Source organism: Staurois parvus, unplaced genomic scaffold (assembly GCF_062004578.1).
Source record: "Staurois parvus isolate SC_StPar_1 unplaced genomic scaffold, SC_StPar_1.0 ptg000686l, whole genome shotgun sequence".
Classification (NCBI taxonomy): Eukaryota; Metazoa; Chordata; class Amphibia; order Anura; family Ranidae; genus Staurois; species Staurois parvus.
This window is the reverse complement of record NW_028318482.1, coordinates 4,110,119-4,130,567: the sequence shown is the minus strand read 5'-3', so window position 1 is coordinate 4,130,567 and position 20,449 is coordinate 4,110,119. Positions and strand designations below refer to the sequence as shown.

The 20,449-nt window shown below is 42.6% G+C and overlaps 1 protein-coding gene across 1 annotated transcript in view; it reads right to left on the bottom strand.

The window, feature by feature from the left end:
• LOC149447461 (immunoglobulin superfamily member 1-like) overlaps nucleotides 1-20,449 on the bottom strand; it is an 84,213-nt gene that overhangs the window by 23,759 nt on the left and 40,005 nt on the right. Inside the window, exon 2 of the mRNA XM_089652579.1 lies at nucleotides 17,399-17,434. Coding sequence (XP_089508705.1) covers nucleotides 17,399-17,434 — 36 coding nt within the window. The remainder of the gene's footprint in view (nucleotides 1-17,398; nucleotides 17,435-20,449) is intronic.

Sequence of the window (20,449 nt, the reverse complement as noted above, 5' to 3'; positions counted from 1 at the left end):
TTCTTGTGATCCTTATCAGTTCCTAATTGGGGCAGAGAAGAGTGTTCATTTGACCATCTCTCTATAAATTTAGATCAGCATATGGGGGGAAATCACAGACGGGGTGCTGCTTTTGCGTGAGTGCTGCTTTTGCGTGAGTGCTGCGTTGATGGAGTGCTAAGACGCAGTTAAACACAGCAGTTTAACTAAAGCAGGATAACTCAAGCAGCAGGAAGATACAACAAGAAACTCTACTGCACGCTGGACAGACTGCAAGCAAACACCCTGGGAAACATTTCTTACAAGTCTGAGACCTACTCCGTGTATCTTTTAATATGTTCCCTCTACTCCTCCTTTTCATATTACTTTCCTGCATTCCCAAAATCTCTCTTCTTTACCCCTCTGCTCCACACCAAAACTTGTACATCTCACCCTCAATGCTACCATCTCCCTACTACTGCTCTCATCACCTCCTGCTGATACTTCACTCTCCTGCTGACCCAAACACCAGGACTGGAAGGCATGTGCACTCGTGTACATCCCACTTCCATGTTACTTTCCTCACCCTTCTTCTTCTCCTAACCTCTGGGGATATCTCCCCAAACCCTGGTCCTCCACTATCTCACCCCCACACCAGGCGTCCTCTTTCTTCCGGGAATAGCCACAATCCCGTCAATTTAATATCAGTCCCCGTGCTCCCAAAAACCACTCTCCCTTTTTCATGTGCGCTCTGGAATGCCCACTTTGTCTGTAATAAGCTCACCTCTGTCCATGACCTTTCTGTCTCCTGCTCCCTTAACCTACTAGCTATTACAGAAACCTGGCTTCAAGCAGCAGATTCTGCTTCTCCCGCAGCACTTTCCTATGGAGGCCTCCTCTGGATCCATTCACCCAGACCCAGTGGTCGGAAAGGTGGTGGAGTTGGTTTGCTTCTATCCCCACTCAGCACCTTTCAAGTCCTCCTTAACCCTCCCTCTCTATCCTTCTCTTCTTTTGAGACTCACTGCATCCGGCTGTTTTCTCCCATTTCTCTGAGGATTGCAGTGATCTATCAGCCTCCTGGACCGGTGTCCCACTTTCTCGATGATTTCTCCGCCTGGCTACCCTACTTTCTCTCCTCTGAACTACCCACTATCATTCTCGGAGATTTTAACATCCCTATTAATGTCAACAACTCGGCTACATCCCAACTCTTCAACATAACCTCATCTTTTGCATCAGCACAGTGTATACAGTCCTCCACTCATTCTGATGGTCTATGTATTCACATTAGACCTTGTTTTCTCCCATCTTTGCACTCCCTACAACCTCACAAACACCCCCTTTCCTCTCTCTGATCACAATCTCATTACCTTCACAGTCTCCTCGTCCTCAAACACCTATCCCTCCAAGCAGCAACAATTACCTGCAGAAACCTTCACAACTTGAACCCTGCTCCTTTCCACTCTGCAACTGACCAACTCTATGACACAATCTCTCCCCTGTCCTGCCCTGACCTGGGCACTGCTGTCTATAACAGTTCGCTTTCATCCACATTAGACTCACTTGCTCCTCTAACAACACAAAGCATCAAGCCACGACCATTACAACCTTGTCAGACTGATGACACCAGAAATCTTAAACAACATAGTCGTGCGCTGGAGTGATTGTGGAGTAAAACCAAATCTCAACAAGCATTCACCCTATATAAATCTGCTCTCCCTTCATGCTGCCAAACAAGCCTACTTTGTCACTCTTATTAATACCTTGTCATCCAGTCCTTCGTCATCTCTTCTCTACTTTTAACTCTCTACTTTCTCCACCTCCACCCCCACCCAGTACCTCACTCACTGCTCACGAGATTGCAAATTATTTCAAAAACAAGATTGACGCAAATCGTAGGGGCATCGCCACTGCACAGACATCCATCCCACTTAGCATACCTTATACTAAACCTCCCTCAACACTTTCCTCTTTTGACCTTGCTACTACTGAAGAGGTCACTAAGGTTTTCTCAGAAGCCCATCTCACTACCTGCCCCCTAGATCCTGTGCCCTCACAACTACTATGGTCACCCTCTTCTTCCATCCTATGCTCCCTCACTCACATCTTCAATCTCTCCCTCTCTACTGGTGCCTTCCCCTCCCCTTTAAAGCATGTGCACATCACTCCCGTACTTAAAAAGCCCTCCCTGGACCTTATCAACCTGAACAACGTAAGACCCATCTCCCTGCTGCCATTTACCTCTAAAGTCCTAGAACGCTTAGTCTACAATCGCCTGAGCTCCCACCTCACTGACAACAACCTTCGTGACCCTTTACAGTCTGGCTTTCGCTCACTACACTCCACTGAAACTGCCCTACCAAAACTCACTAATGATCTACTAACTGCTAAAACCAATGGCCACTACTCCGTACTCTTACTACTTGACCTCTCTGCGGCTTTTGATATGGTTGACCATCCCCTCCTCCTCAAAAAACTCCTCTCTCTTGGCCTCAGAGACTCTGCTCTCTGCTGGTTCTCCTCCTACCTATCGCAGTGCTCCTTCAGTGTTACCTTAAACGCTGCCTCCTCCTCTTCACTCCCTCTTTCTGTAGGGGTCCCTCAAGAGTTCTGTCCTTGGACCCCTTCTCTTCTCCATCTACACCTCCTCCCTTGGTCACTTGATAAACTCCCATGGCTTTAAGTACCATGTCTATGCTGATGACACACAAATCTATCTTTCTACCCCTCACCTCACACCTTCAGTCTCCTCTCGCATTACTAACCTACTAAGCGACATATCGGCATGGATGTCACTCCACTTCCTCAAACTCAATCTTTCCAAAACTGAGCTCTTGGTATTCCCCCCAGCCCGTGCCCCCTCCCCTGACTTCTCCATCAAGATCAATAACACAATCATCATCAGTCCCTCCCCTCATGCCAGGGTACTAGGTGTAATCCTAGACTCCCATCTGTCCTTTCAGCCCCAAATCCAATCACTGTCCAAATCTTGTAGACTTCACCTCCACAACATCTCCAAGATACGCCCGTTCCTAACCTCGGAAACCACTAAGCAACTTATCCACTCCCTTGTTATATATCGCCTTGACTATTGTAACTCCCTCCTCATTGGCCTACCTCATCGCAGGCTATCCCCTCTTCAGTCTATCATGAATGCTGCTGCCAGACTCATCCACCTTACTAACCATTCTGTATCTGCCATCCCTCTCTGCCAATCCCTCCACTGGCTTCCCATTGCCCAACGGATAAAATTCAAAACACTAACAATAACATACAAAGCCATTTATAACTCTGCCTCAAATTACATCACCGATCTTGTCTCTAAATATCAGCCAAACAGTACTCTCTGCTCCTCGCAAGACCTCCTACTCTCTAGCTCTCTTGTCTCCTCCTCCCATGCTCATCTCCAGGACTTCTCCAGAGCTTCCCCCATCCTCTGGAACTCTCTACCCCAATTTATCAGACTATCGCCTACTCTGCTCACTTTTAGGCGATCTCTGAAAACCTATCTCTTCAGGGAAGCCTATCCTGCCCTCAGCTAATACTGGAATCCTCTACTCTTCCAACCAGTCCATCCCCCACAGTTACTATCTTTTGTACCCTCCCTTCTGGATTGTAAGCTCCAAGGAGCAGGGCCCTCAAATCCCTCTTGTATTGAACTGTATTGTTGCTGTATTGTCTCCCGTTATATTGTAAAGCGCTGAGCAAACTGTTGGCGCTACATAAATCCTGTATAATAGTAATAATCAATCTATAAAGCGTCAATGGTCCTCCAGGCAGAAATGGATCAGCCAATATCCAGTTAGGGTGCAATGAAACAGCTGAACACACTACATTAAAAAAGGCTGCACACTGTAAGGCCACCCTCTGTGGGTTGGTGTCACCTGGTGCAATATACCATGGTGTCATCCTCCATATGTAGCCACCCTCTGTGGGTTGGTGTCACCTGGTATACTCACCCTAAAATTCAGAGCTGTCCCCCACATGAATTCATTTATGCCACAAGATGTCCCCAGGACATACTTTAAAAACATTGTTGTCATGGCCTCACTTCTTGTGGGTGCATCATCAAAGTGCTACTCATTCATACTGCATTGATGCAGATAACAGCACTGACACCATCCCTTCAGCTACACTTTAATCTCTGGGGACTACCAACCACTGGAGCAGATTGGTAGAGGAAGAGGACCCAGCATGTTAAATGACCAGCCAGAAGACAGATCATAAAATTGTATGATAAGTATATATTAGAAAAAAAACATTCTACACATTGGAGAGCCTCTTTGTGGAGAGGAGGGGGTGCCAATCTATGGGGAAGAGGGACCATAGAGCCCAGAGTTAAGCTTCAAGATATTGTTTTTCAAGAAACACAACATTTTTTACCAAGCCTTCCAGCTAGGCATTGCCATGGCAGGTGACCAGGTGATGGAGCTCGTCAATGTTCCCTACCTGGAATAAGCAGGCTAGCCACACTTCCACTTCACACTTGTCCTCCAGAGGATTTACCCTCCTTCCTGACCAGGCCATTTTTCGCGATACAGCGCTGCGTTACTTTAACTGACAATTGCGCTGTCATGCAACACTGCACCCAAATTAAATTTATGTCCTTTTTTTCCCACAAATGGAGCTTTCTCTCAGCAGTATTTGATCGCTTGTGCGTTTTTTAAATCTCTTACGCTATACACAAAAGACTGACAATTTTGAGAAAAAAAACAATATTTTTGACTTTTTGCTATTAAACATATCTAGTAAAAAAATCTAATTTCGTCATAAATTTAGGCCAAAATGTATTCTGCTACATGTCTTTGCTAAAAAAAAATCCAAATACGTGTAAATTAATTGGTTTACGTGAAAGTTATAGTGTCTAGAAATGGCGGTATATATTCTGGAATTTTATTTTTTCTTTATACTAGTAATAGCTGCAATCAGTGACTTATTGTGGAACTAAAGAAGACATTCTGACACTGGGGGGAACTGACTAACTGTCACTGACATCCCCAGTGACACTAATACAGTGATCAGTGCTAATAAAAAGCACTGACACTGTACTAATGGCACTGGGCAGGAAGGGATTAACACATGGGGCGTTCAAAGGGTTAACTGTGTGCTATTTTACTGTGTGCTATGTGTGTGTTTCACTGTGTCAGCACATTGCTTTGTATTGCTCTGCTATGCAAAGCAATACAAAGCAATCTGCAGGAGCTGACAGAGGAGAGCTCTGTATTGTTTATATACAGGTTTCTCCCCCGTCAGTCATATTCGACGATTGCCGGGTGCCGGTGGGGAATCACCGGCTGGGACTCGGTGATCGACAACTGAGGCTATCAACGACGTGCACACCCCCTACTCGGAAAAGCAAAATCAAGTATATATACGTGATTTTGTGCAGCCCTACTGCCTTGTAGCAGTATTTCTGCTATAGTGCGGCGGGAAAACGGTTAAACTGTATGAAATAGAAGAGTATTTAAAATGTGTGCAGTTTCAAGTCTCCTCATCTATGTGGGGTGAGCGGGAAGCCTGCTGATAGGTTGTCTGACCTTAGAGGTCAGGTGAACTTTTGACCCAAGAAGCTTCTAGAAACAGGAAATAGAGCTATATATACAGGGTAAGTTACCCCTCAGTTTCAGGCACCTCAAAAGGCATAGTCTGTGGTGCTCAGAGAGTTATTCTCACAGAGCAAGCAGCACCTTTTGAGGCTGAAGATGCCACTGATCGAGGCAGGCTGAAGATGGCAGCTGATGAAGAAAGCCAGGCAGAAAGAAGGGGACACTTGGATTCAAAGATTCCTGGACCTACCTCGATCTGTGGGTCAAGAGCCGGCAAGAGGAGCTGTCACCACTTCAGCTTCCGTCACCACGACCGCTGAGCCAGAAGTCACCACAGAAAGTGAAGCATTGCTAAGGAAGGAAGCTGTGAATAGAAGCCCCGGGTCACGTCTGGAGGAAGAGGAAGCGCAGTGGGCGTTTGTGGATCCAGGTCAACAGGGTTGACTCCGTGTCACTTCCCTTCCAGCTGGGGGGGCCGCAAAGAGACAGCACTCCAGGGGTAAACAGTACTCCCCCTCACAGCCCTGCACTGCCCTGCAGAGGGCGCCAGGAGTTCTTCCAGGCGAATGCGTAGTATGGCTGGAAGCAGGTCTGGGGATGTCGCCATAAGAAGAAGAATCCCAGTCATGGAGGCGTTGCCTAGAGGTCAAAGGTCATAGATGACAAGCGGCTGTCATGCAAGAAGCTTATCGCAGGGAAGAACAGAACAGCCCGAGTGGGGTCAGCTGAACGCTGGAAGAACTCTCCCTGTCATCTGCCCTTCAACTGATCAGCATGGAGGACCTCCTTCTTCTTTAGCTGGTGCTGATGAGTTTCCTCCACAACTTCTCTCCTTATTTTGACGTTTTAGTTAGGACAGTTAGGGAACTGAAATAGATGCCCATAGCAAAAATGAAAAAAAGAAAAGAAAAAATAGCGCAGGGCAGACATGACTCAGTTAAGAGGGGGGTAGGAAAGACAGGAAAGGGTTAAAGAAAAAAAGGTGGGAGTTAGAATATGGGCAAGTTACCTGATTGGTGACGGGGGGTGCAGGATGGGGTCTTCGACACCTTTTGGGTGTGGATGGGAGGGTCATCCAGTTCAGTGCAGGAGGAGAGAGCAGTGAGCGAGCTTCCCTCCCATACCTCCCTTGGGGTGTGTGTGGGTGTTTTGTCGATTCCCTGTTTTTGTTTTGGTTCCGGGGGCGTTTGTTGGTCTTTGGAGGCAGCACATACTTTTAAGTTAAAGCTAATGGTTGGGACCCATCGGTGGTATGGGGTGCCCGGGTGCATTCTGATTAACCGAGGTTTAATTGGAAGGTGGAGATTCTGCACTGCGGATGATATGTTTTGTCTCCGAGCCAGAGCGTTGCAGCTGGAGGCCTAGTTATAATATAGATTCCGCAAGGGGATATTGGTTTTTGTTTGGTGCCTTCGAAGACCAACAACTTCTCCTGTATGTTTCTGTTTTAAGGAATGTTTTTGTGTATTGAAGTTGAAGTGTTAATAACAGGCCGTGTTGGCCATTTTACTCTAAAAGATGTTATGTTTTCCTTTAATGGTATGTTAAGGGGGGTATGTGAGAGATTGAGACAGTGTTGCAGGGGGTCTTAACTAGCATATCCCTGATGCACTAGTCATGTGGTTAGAAATTTTAATAGTTCTAGTTTAGCTTTGAATGTTCCTGTAGCATCTGTTCAGGATGGTAATTGTGTTAGTGACTCTGCTTTTGAAGATTCTGCTGCGTTAGTGTGGGCACCATCTTGTGGCATTTCCACTAACTGCCAGGATAATGTTCCTCCTGATCTGCAGACATCCTCAAATGCAGAATCCAGTAAAGTCAGAGGACAGAATGTTCCAGAGACATGTCTTAAAGAAGCTTTACCATGTAGTTTGTCACCGCTTGGCTTTTATCTTTCTGTCGGCCAGAAAGAAAAGATCTGGCGGGAGGAGTTTGTGGATGTATTAGTGCTTCTCCTTTCCGCTAAAGAGTTTGTCCATAAGGCTGACAGGATGAAAAAACTGAAGAGGATAGGAGAAAGCCTGTGACCAAATCATTTACCTACTGGTTGCAGGCCTTTTGCATATTTTCAAGCCCTATGTGCAAGAAATATCCAGAGAAAGGTCAGGCTCTTTTTCAGCACATTGATATAGTACTTGAGGTGTACAAGAATTTTTTGGGTGCTGCGTGGTTTGCGTATGATGAATCTTTTCATCAAAAACTCACAATACGCCCTTCTCTGCACTGGGGAGCTGATTGGGAAATTGCATATTACATATTTCCTTATTAATATTGTGGCTCACCAATGGAATAAATAAAAAATTATTATTAGGGCGCCAAATGAAAAAATAGTGTGTATAATATGAAGCTGCCCCTAGTAGAGTGAATAACCACACTTGTTGTAAATAGACAGGCGCTACATATACTGTATGTTGTGCATTTACATATACAGTTGTGTCCAAAATTATTCAACCCCCACTGAAATTGAGTGTTTTGGCCAGTTTGACATTGCTTTTGATCATTCAGTCATCTTGCTTACATTTACATTAAAGAGGCACTTGTAGGTCAGACAAATATAACATAACAGTTATAATGAAATAACCACAAATGTCTTTTCTGTGCTCACAGCATTATCAGTTTTATTCAACCCCCAAGTGACATTCAATCTTAGTACTTAGTACAGCATCCTTTTACAGTTATAACAGCTTTTAAACGTGAAGCATAGCTTGACACAAGTGTCTTGCAGCGATCTACGGGTATCTTCGCCCATTCTTCATGGGCAAAGGCCTCCAGTTCAGTCACATTCTTAGGCTTGCGCACTGCAACTGCTTTCTTTAAGTCCCACCAGAGGTTCTCAATCGGATTTAAGTCTGGTGACTGCGATGGCCACTCCAAAATGTTCCAGCCTTTCCTCTGCAACCATGCTCTAGTGGACTTGGAGGTATGCTTGGGATCATTGTCCTGTTGAAAGGTCCAACGTCTCCCAAGCCTCAGGTGTGTGACGGACTGCATCACGTTTCCATCCAATATCTCCTGGTACTGAAGAGAATTCATGGTACCTTGCACACGCTGAAGCTTCCCTGTACCTGCAGAAGCAAAACAGCCCCAAAGCATGATTGACCCTCCACCATGCTTCACAGTAGGCAAGGTGTTCTTTTCATCATAGGCCTTGTTCTTCCTCCTCCAAACATAGCGTTGATCCATGGGCCCAAACAGTTCTAATTTTGTTTCATCAGTCCACAGAACACTATCCCACAACTTTTGTGGTTTGTCCACATGGCTTTTGGCATACTGCAGTCGACTCTTCTTATTCTTTGGAGACAGCAAGGGGGTACGCCTGGGAGTTCTGGCACGGAGGCCTTCATTACGCAGTGTGCGTCTTATTGTCTGGGCTGAAACTTCTGTACCCACATCTGACAAATCTTTTCTCAGTTCCTCAGCAGTCACACGGGGACTTCTCTCCACTCTACGCTTCAGGTAGCGCACAGCAGTCGAAGTCAGCATCTTCTTTCTGCCACGACCAGGTAGCGTTTCAACAGTGCCCTTTGCCTTGAATTTGCGAATGATGCTTCCTAAGGTGTCTCTTGGTATGTTTAACATCTTTGCAATCTTCTTATAGCCATTGCCCTTCCTGTGAAGAGAAATCACCTCTTCTCTTGTCTTCCTGGACCATTCTCTTGCCTTCACCATGTTTGTAACCACACCAGTAAATGTCTAGAAGGAGCTGAGTATCACAGTCATTTTAAAGCTGCCTAATTGGTGCTTATTATGCTTGATTGCTGCTCGGTGACATCCACAGGTGTTTTCAATACCTGATGGAAAGCACCTGTATGAACCTCTGTTCTTCAGAGTGGTAGTCTTTAAGGGGTTGAATAATTGTGGCAATGAAGAAACCACATAAGAACCATTTACTACTGTATTACATAAACAATTGATGTCATTTTAGTTGCATTTGGGTAGTTACAACGTCCTTGTAGGATTTGATTCTGAATACAATTCCAAATGTACACTATAGTCCCTAAACCCCTTTACAGCATTGGGGGTTGAATAATTTTGGACACAACTGTAAGAGGCTTGTTTCACAACATGCCCCTAAAGCAAACCATTAAATTTTACATATTGCCCCTATAGTAAGTACTATATTTTCCACTAACTTTGCAAAAAACATAAGAAAAACACAAAATCAATATAAGTCCAAAGGTGAATTTAAGTTTTGAAAAAAAGTGACAGTCCTTTCTATTCCTCTACACTGTGAGCCAAACAAAAGGCTGACTTTAAATCTTCACCACTTGCCAGCAAGGTATATATAAATTGCTCACTCAGAAGACCTTTTGACCCCAATTAAGTTGGCCAGATGCGCTTTTTGGTCATATAGGGGACCATCCTCTCAGGATCTCCTAGAATGTTACTCCCCTCCAGAAGCTCTCCGTTAGTATGACCATAAGCTAAAGCATTGGGATTCCCAGCATACTCTCCGATTCATCTATGGTGTTCAATGCAGGCTAATCCTTAAGGAGATTTGGTGCCAGACCGCTCAGATAACCCAGACAGATAAAAATCCTTTGTGTAGTATTTATTAAATATACATTAAGAGCATAAGACAAACGGGGTGGTGCCTGTATTACCGGCACCAGTATCTGCAGCTTGTGAATGCCAAAGAAGGCCGACATGCGCTCCAGGCCTCGCTTTCGCTATGGTTGAATGTTCCCAGACCCGGAAGTGACGTATTGACGCTTCGACATCTTGTATAGTCGACTTTGATTTAGTCCTTGTAATGAGGGCTCACATGTTTGACTCAAAACATATGAGCCCTCATTACAAGGACTAAATCAAAGTAAACTATACAGGACGTTGAAGCGTCAATATGTCACTTCTAGGTCCGGGAACATTCAACCATAGCAAAAGGCTGAGGCTTCTGCAAACTCTACTACTTTGCTGAGGTCCGTACTTCTTTACGGACTTTCTGTTAGGAAATTTCAGGAAGGACAGCTGGACAACAAATGCGTGTGACATCACCGCACTACTACATCCATCTGTCTTTCTGAAGCCTGACACATACGGCTGAAGTGTTATTCCAGAGCACGCTCGGGGATTCTGACACAGGCATTTCACTAAGCACTGTATCCCCTATTACGCACAGACACAGCTCACAAGAGCGAGCAGTCTGAGTAATTACAGCTGTTAGCTCTACACAGTAACAGTTTTTAGGGAAGCGGCAAGCAGGATCTATGCTGCAGTAACTTTCTAACAAGTCTCCTCACCCTATTCTGTTGGGAAAGGACACTTATTTTTTAAGGTTTATTAATGTGACAAGTCACATCATTGACCGTCACTTGCTGGAGGACACACATGAGATCACACAGCTTCCAGTGAAAGAGAGCTCCTGTGACTGACAATTGTCCCTGTCCCTATGTAGTAGCAATTTTGGCAAACCAGGGAACTCTGGACATGGACTTGAGGAAAACAAATGATTTATTAAAAACAGAGCTATTTGACCCAACAGACGGCTCATGCTCTCATCTGCTAAGTGAGTTATAGAAAACTTCTTACAAGCGTATATACCAATGATTACGTCACAAGGCATACATTCCTTCTTTCACTTTCTATACTCTCAAAAGTCTTTCTAAACTCTGCAAAATATAACTTTGAAATAGCAGCTGCATAAGAGTACTAGCTACAAGCTGGTACATATTATTCACAGGAAATAAGGGAGGGGGAGAGTGAAAACTTTGCTTTTACAAACATAGGCTGCTGTGTTACAGCTTAAAGGGAACTCTGCAATATCTGGGTGCTACCACACCTATTTGGGCAATGATGTGACTGGCCAGGGGACTAACGTTGACACCAGTTTCCTTGTGCCGAGTAAGAACTCCTGCTACTGACAGTTCTTATAAAGCAGGGCCCATGACCTGGAAATTTATATCATTGCCTAGATAGGGACATGGAAAGTCAATGATGTAATTTGCAATGCCATGCCCCCTGCTTTATAAGAACTGTCAATTGCAGGAGTTCTTACTTGGTGCAAGGGAAGTTGTGTGATCGCATGTGTGTCGCTGTTCCTTTGGCTTTTTTTTTTCTCTTGGCCATGAAGCCACTTTAGGGAGGTGCAAGGGAGAGGAATGGAATGAGGGGAGGAGGCCAACTGTGAGGCAGAGAGCGCACACAGAGCTGTGATCGTGTCTGGGAAGGAGGAGGAAACGTGCACGTGCTCTGACAAGGTGGAAGATGGGCAGTGTAGTTTCTACTAAGGACCGACATCAGAGAGGAATGATGCAGCTGTGTGGGGCATGGGGACTCTCAGGCATGCTAATTTTAAAAGAAGCAAATATGAGATATAGATGCACCCTAGGATTCTGGTAAAAATTTGAATACAAGTGGAATTTTGGGGTAAAGTATGCTCCCATGCTGCATATTACACCCTAAATATGGATGTAACCTGTAATATGGGGCAAAAGGTAAACTTATCCTTTTAATGATTCACAATGTAGATGGCTAAATTCCTGCAAATACAGGCACGAATGTGCCTTTGTGCCGGTACAAAGCCAGTATCCAAATACTTTAACCAGTTGCCGCCCGACCTATAGCCAGATGGCGGCCAGGCGAACAGCTCGTCCCTACGGGTGGACACCATATGGCGTCCTTTCAGGAACGCGCATTGCCATGGCCAAATCACAGCTAAGCAAAAAAAAAAACCCTGAATGAATCGATTTCATTCAGGTAAATGCTTGCTTATAGCAAAGTAATTCCTTGCTATAAGCAAATTGTGTAAAAAAAAAAAATACTGTTACTATGGTAACATTATACTACTTTGGTCATTGTGAAATATGAAAAAAAATCTTAAAAAAAGAGAAAAAATTTAATAAAAAATTAAAAATAATAAAAAATATAAAAAATTAAAAAAAATTATATATTTTTTTTGTACTGTCACCAGTCAGTAACCCTGATCATCGCCATGCCAGTTATATGATGACGCTGTACTGCACTGGTGACAGTATGTAAAAAAAATAGTGAAAATCATTTTTTTAATTTCTTCTTTTTCCAAAACATTATGACAACAAAATTACAACTTCAAAAAACTCACCATGCCTGTTATGAAATACGTCGGACTGTCTACTTTGGAAAAAGCGGTTATTTGGGGGATATCTGTACTATTCTGACATTCTTGGACCTCAAAAAATTAGATTGGCTGTCAGTACTTCATGATTGATCAATTTTCAGATATATCCCATAGTTTGTGAACTTTATAACTTTCCTACAGACTAAATAATACATCCTAATTTGGGTTATTTTCACCAAAGAAATGTAGCAGAATACATCTCGGCCTAAATTTATGAAGAACAAATATTTATTTGCAAACTTTTATAACAGAAACAAAGAAAAACGTGGGTTTTGTTTCACAATTTTCGGTCTTTTTTTGTTAATTTAGCAAAAAATACAACCCCAGTGGTGATTAAATACCACCAAAAGAAAGCTCTAGTTGTGTGAAGAAAATGATAAAATTTTAGTTTGGGTACAGTGTTGTATGACCGCACCATTGTCATTCAAAGTGTGAGAGCGCTGATACCTGAAAATTGGCCTAGTGGTTAAGAAGCTATCTGCCACAAACCAGCAAGCAGGAAGGGATGTCTTTTGCAAGATCACCAACTCCGGTCAAACTGCACAAAATATTTCCTGACAGACAATACCCAGACAAGTGGACTGCCCTACTCCTAATGAAAGGATTTCATGAGGGTTTTTTGTTACCAAAATTTCTTAGTGTAGGTTGTAAAATTTTTCGGGACCTTAAGTCAGTGTTGGGTAAGGAACACATAGTGAGAGAAAAGATTTCTAAAGAGATCAAAGAGGGTAGTGTGGAAGGCCCTTTTTTACAACCCCTGTTTAACAATTTCAGAGTTTCTACCTTGGGGATGGTACCTAAAAAGGAGCCCAATTCTCATAGACTAATCCACCATTTATCATTCCCGGAGGGTGGTTCTCTTAATGATCAAATACAGGAGAGCATGTCATCGGTTAGTTACTCATCTTTTGAGGATGCTTTAGTTTTGCTGAAAACACTAGGTCCTTGATGTTTATTAGTGAAAGCAGAATTAAATCTGCTATTCGGCATTTACCCATTAATCCCTCCGTTTTAATTCACTAGGTTTTTTCTTTGACGGTTACTTTTATTTTGATAAGTGCCTGCCTATGAGCTGCTCTTATCTTGTTTCTATTTTGGTTATTTCGAGTGTGTCAGGTTCTAAAATTGTTTTGCATTACTTAGATGATTTTTTTGTTTTTAGGCCCCCTGGTAGTCAGCATTGTTTTAACTTATTACAAAAATTGTTGTCAGTATGTGCAAGTTTTGGGGTCCCCTTGGCACAAGAAAAGACTGTTTTCCCATCGTGTTGTATTGAATTTTTAGACTTCCTGAGGAAAAAACTGTTAGACTTATAGTTTCCCTTATTAGTTTGATTAGGAAGAAAAAAGTCATGTTAAAAGAGACCTAGTCTCTTTTGGGACTATTGGCCTTTGCTACAAGGGTCTTGCCTATAGGGAGAATCTTTTCCCGCAGGATATGCTTAGCGATTTCAGGTTTAAAGTCCCCAATACTGCCCATGTCCACATGACACACGGCATGCATGAGGATTTATTGGTTTGGTACCAGTTTTTAGAACATTTTAATGGTAGGGCAGTATGGCAACAAGATTTCATTTCAGTTAAGGATTTTTGCCATTATACTGGTTCGGCAGGCTCTCTGGGCTTCGCTGCTATTTGGAAAACCCACTAGTGTGCGTAGCCCTGGGATCCTCTTCAGAAGATTAAAGGTAACTTACGGAACATAGTTCTCCTGGAGTTATTTCCTATAGTGGTAGCAATGGCACTCTGGGGTGAATATTTTAAGAACAGACGCATTCTTTTTAACACAGATAATAGAGGTGTGGTTTATGCAATAAATTGTTCAACGTCAAAATCTCTGCTTGTCATAAGTTTGTTCAGATATTTAATATTTAAATGCTTGAGTTTGAACATTTGGATCAAGGCCAAGCATGTCAAAATGACATAGCGGATGCGTTATCTCGCTTTTAGATGGATCGTTTCTTCAGTTTGCTACCAGATGCGGACCCAATAGGGTTGGATTGTCCAGCTCACTAATGGAAGCTCATTCAAATCCAGTTATTAGTCATATTCAGAACTCAAATGCTCCCACTACCATTGCGGGATATCAATCAGCCCGGAGGTTGTGGATTTCTTTCTTAAATTCTTTGCGTTTAGCTCAGGACGTATTTTCAAAAAGTTTGATTCTGTAGTTTTTGAACTCACTGTTTGAAAACAATTACTCATTGGCTCTTGTCAATAAAATTATTTCAGCAATGTAACTTTTCTATCTTACCCTCTTGCTTTAGTTTCTTCTCTGTAAAGCAAGCATTAAAGGGTTACAGGAAGGATAGGTTTGTGGGCCAGCCGTGGGCCAGTTACTACCAGGATTCTGTTGGGCCTTTGTAAAGCCACAGAATCTATTTGTTGGTCAGCATTCGAAGCTACATTATTTAAAGCAGTTTTTTCAGTGGCCTTCTATGCTGCCCTCAGGATTTCTGAGTTGATTTTTGGTAATAGATACAAAGTATTGGGCCTCCAGTTTGGTGACATCATTGTTGGAAATGGTATGGTTATGATTTTTATTCGGTGTTCTAAGACTGATCTAAGACTGATCAGTTGGGTATAGGTTCATGGATCAGTGTAAGTTCTTGCAAAAATACTAATATATGCCCGTTTGATTTGCCGAAGTCATACCTCACAATAAGGCCTAATTTTAATAAAAAAAAATTTATTCATGAAGGTGGTGCCCCTCTTACTAAATATCAATTCACAAGTGTGTTTAAAAAATGTCAGAAGAAGCTGAAAGTTGAACATATTCGCCTTACATCACACTCATTTAGAATTGGGGCAGCCCCTGAGGCTTCTAGAATAGGTCTTGATGCTAGCATGATTAAAAAAATTGGTAGATAGAAATTAGATTCCTTTTAGCTTTATGTTCGTCCTAACCCATCTATTTAAAATATTTTAGGTCATGTGAAAGTTGTCTGGATTATCAGCCACTCATTCGTATACTGGGCAAATCAGAGAGCAGCAAAATGAGTATATACTGAGTACTTGGGTTTAGACCACAAGAAGTTTAAGGTATTTTGGAGTGGCATGCGTTGCATAGTATGGTCTGACTTGTTCCTGGAGGTGGGCAGATTATACCAATGCTGGCTTGCCCCAAACATCTTGGTTATTAGGAGATAACAACATTGGCCAGATGAAAATGCTAGATTTAATTTTTAGAATTAGGGATGATATTATTAGATTACATATCTATATATATTCAGAAATCATCCCACGTTTAAGATGGCTGGAATCTAATTTGTTACCCCCGCTGGAGAAGGTCAGGAATAGACTAAACAGGGCTATTGAAAAAGTTTTGGCTTCCTTTGTGGGTTTTTCTTACAGGCACACGAAGTGGTATAGGGATGATGGGGTCCCCATTCCGATGTTGGGCTGGATATATTCAATGCAGGTCTACATACGTGCATTGAAATGGCTGCGGTGTGGGGGTCTTGGTGACAGGTGGTTCCCCCACCTGTCTTTTGGATATTTTAAGTTATTTATATATTCTGGCTTGAGCCATAGTAGCTGAGCTGTTTGGAGTCTTTGGATATTTTTAAATAAATGTTATGGAAGAGTTTACTTGTTAAATTTAAAGCAGAGTTCCACTCACTCTGTAAAAAAATAAAAGTCAGCAGCTACAAAAACTGTAGCTGCCCCCACTGCTGCAGCCCGTTTCACCGGTCATCCTGTATTCCAGGTGCCGGCATCTTGCGGCTTCACAGCCGAGTGCCCACTGCGCATGCACGAGTAGGGCTGTGCTTCCTGAATGGCCCCGTCATCTTCTGGGACCTGTCACGTGTCCCACAAGACTTCAGGGAGGGAAGGTAGGAGGACAACTTCCGTTTACGATCGCCTAGGCGATCACAGCGGAAGTGGGAGCCGGTACCAGTCAAATTCAGGTACCCGCTCCCCAAAGGTGCCAATCCTTAATGGGGAGCAGGGGACCAATCTTTAAAGCGGAACTTCTCCTTTTGGATGGAACTCCGCTTTAATTGAAAGCAATAATAAAACGGCCGCAACCAGCCTGGCTTTGGTGTATCATTATTTTTCCAGTTTAAATGGTATATCTGCTGCCTACTTTCCCATGAAGGAAAAGGGGGGGCAGGGGGTTCTAGCCCCCCCTTTCCTCATGGGATTTGCCAGCGCAGGTTCAAGTCTCCCAATCTATATGGGGTGAGTGGGAAGGCTGCTGATAGGTCATCAGACCTTAGAAGTCAGGTGAACATTTGACCCAAGAAGCTTCTGGAAGCAGGAAATAGGGATATATAAAGAAGGTCTGTTACCCCTCAGTTTCAGGTGCCTCAGAAGTCATAGTCTGTGGTGTTCCCTCCCGTTTATGATTAAAGGGGAGTTGTTTAAGTGAACCTGAACTGTAGTGGTTGGGGTTTTTTTTTCAATTCAATATGATTAAAGTTATGTTTATAAATGAATTCATATGATCAATATTTTAAGTTAATCATTTATTCTTGCTTGAGCCCTAGAGGCTGAGCTGTTTTGAGTCTGTGGATATTTTTACATAAAAGATATGGAAGAGTTTATTTGTTATATTTAATTGAAACCATTAATAAAATGGCCGTGGCCTTTTTTATCCAGCCTGGTTTTGGTGTGTCATTATATATCCAGTTTAAATGGTATATCTGCTGCCTACTGACCCATGGCAACTTTATGAAATAGAGTGCTTTAGCAATCAAATATCTATTCATGTAGGGTTTACGTTCATGCCCTGTGATATCATATGGCATTGGGTGTGATAAGATAGAAAACTTTTTAAATGTCATACTTACTCACTGCACCAGTTTCTTTCATGAGCAGAATGCAACCTAAAATATAGAATGAGTTCAGAGTTAAGAAGTAACAAATACAAAGTGGTATATACACTCAACAGCCAATTTATTGGGTACACCTGTTCAATTGCTTGGCAACACAAATTGCTAATCAGCCAATCACATGGCAGCAACTCAATGCATTAGGCATCTAGACATGGTGAAGACAACTTGTTGAAGTTCAAACTGAGCGTCAGAATGGGGAAGAAAAGGGATTTAAGTGACTTTGAACATGGAATAGTTGTTGGTGCCAGACTGGCTGGTCTGAGTATTTCAAAAACTGCTGATCTACTGGGATTTTCTTGCACAGCCATCTCTAGAGTTTAGAGAAAATGGTACGAAAAAGAGAAAATATCCAGTGAGCGGCAGTTGTGTGGAGTATAAAAGCCGTGTTGATGTCAGATGTCAAAGGAGAATGGGTAGACTGGTCCGAGATGAGCGAAAGGCAACAGTTACTCAAATAACCACTTGTTACAACCGAGGTATGCCGAAGAACATCTCTGAATGTGCAACACATCAAACCTTGAAGCAGATGGGCTACAGCAGCAGAAGAACACACTGGGTAGCAAGGTGTAATTAATAAAGTGGCTGCCGAGTGTATACTGTGCATATAGTACATACAGGGGTTAGACAAAAAAACGGACACACTACATGATTTGCAAGAGTGAAAGTGACGATATGTTTTACGTTGAAAGCAGAAGTGATGTAACATTCTTTTGCTTCTGCTGTGTGACGAGACACCTAGCTACCAGGTGGGAAACCTTACCTTTGTCACTCACAGTGTGCAAGGAACACCTATTAGCAAAGTATGTAGACATAGGACAAACCGTCTGCCACGTCCCCTTGTTGAAGGACCATTAGACAAAAAAAAAATAGTTTATCCTTCAAGTGGTTGTTTGTACCACTACTATTCCTTTATACTGGCTTATGGAGTTTACAAATGCAACAATTTAGAAACTGTATGAAAGGTTTAGCATTGTGGAAAACGTTTTGAAAGAGAAATATTATATACAACTATACAGATCAGACCAAATGAGGGACAAATTAAGAGGAAAGAGGGACAGAGGGACTTTGTTCCAAATCAGGGACAGTTCCTCGAAATCAGGGACAGTTGGGAGATATGAAAAGGTATTGTAAGTTTGTAAGGAGTTAATTAGGGCCACAGGTAAATCCATGTTTAGTAAATAAGTGCTCCTTTAAGCAATAATAATATGTAGATTTTAAAGCCAAACTACACTGCATCTGAGCACCACAAAGTGAAAATGCGATTTTTTTTCATTTTTATTATTCAAAGCAAACACACCCATCCATCCATGTCTCCAAGCATTATTTTGCTGAGAAATCACTTTGACAAGCACCTCCTAGAATTTCTGGCCATGGCCATCATTATGTCCTGGAATCCATCTGCCCTTATCTCAGGCATGCATGCAGGAGGGTGTGCTTAGCTAAGAAAACCCCTTCCTCCCAAATTCCTCTCCTGAAGACTCCTGGGATGTATGAAATCATTTGCCTAGGGCTGAAGATCAGGAAGTAACTGAGGAAATGTGAAAAAAACAGTTTAAAACAAGTAAATATGATATATTTCTATCTATTTACTAATGCTAGCAACATAAGGATTAAAAATAGTCAATGCTGATTGAGCGAATGAAGTTCCACATTAACTTGGTATGAGGTACACAGGGCTCAAGCCTAATTTAGTGAACATTTACTGGCCTGGGTTGCCACAGAGTGGAAGATTCCCATCCACAATTTCTTCTTTTTTTGTTTCACATATGTTAAATTTGCAATTTATTTTCATATCATATGTATTTATATCTTTTTTTTTCCAAAAAAGATTTTTATTAGAAGAAAGCAAGCATAACAATACATAGACAGACGTGAATCCAAAATCGGACAGATTACTGTAAGTCGACTCCCGTGTCGCAGACGGGTCAAAGCATAACAGGCAATACAAAACAGAACGTTGTCAAACATTTAGTCAGCATAATATTACAATCCAGAAATTGTACCACAAGTAAGAAATGAGTTAGGAGATATATTGTCGTTTGACCATTGAGCAGAATTTCCTGTCAGGGAAGTGTGTGATGTCGAATATGAATAGCATCTATGGAAACCTTCGATCCGTTTCACGTGTCCAAGAATTGGAAATGTAAGTGTTATGGAGCGTAATACGTCTGTTTGAGGTACAGCATTCTGTATTGGATATGGTACAAAGATAAGAGTAGAACACAGGCAAGAGCTAAAGATCAGGTAGAAAGAGGGTTAGTCAGTAATTAGAGTAACTTTGTGATAACGTAAGTATATAGAAAGGGAGAAAGAAGAAAGAGAAAGAGAGAGAGAAAAAAAAAAAAGGAGGGGGGGAGAGGTAGGGAGGGGGAGGGAAGGGCTTATGGTATGATAAAACGGAAAAAAGGAGTATATTCTTGCGGGTAGGTGGCTTTCAACATGTGAGACACGTCACAATAAAAATATCAGCTTACAGTTGAATCCATGGTGCAAATCAAGACAGTCAACCGGGTAATATGCGGATACAAGTTCCAAAGAAGCAAGCCTTGGCAAAGGACAAAAGGTATATCTAAGCATAGATCGAGAGGTATCTCAGAAAAGAGAACATTCCCCAGTGTCAGAATAGGTCTAGACAATCATTGCTGCATTAATAGGTGGTAGGAAGGGGTGGTTTTAAAATTCTTCCAACAGGCCCACGTTCCCCTGAATCTCTCGGGATGTTCCTTGGCAAGAGAGATCAGTTCCTCCATTTCCTCAGTTCTATTGATCCTCGCAAACCATTCACGGATAGTGGGAATATTTGTAGAGCGCCAGTGGACTGGGACACATTGTTTTGCGGCGTTGACCATGTGCATGGCGAGTGATTTACGATATGTCCGGGATGGGAGTGAGGAGTGATGCAGTAGAAATTGTGCAGGGGTGAGCTCCAGGCTATACGTAGTTACTCGTGTGATTGTGGATTGAACTCTCCCCCATAATTGGCTGCAGCATAGGGCAGTCCCACCA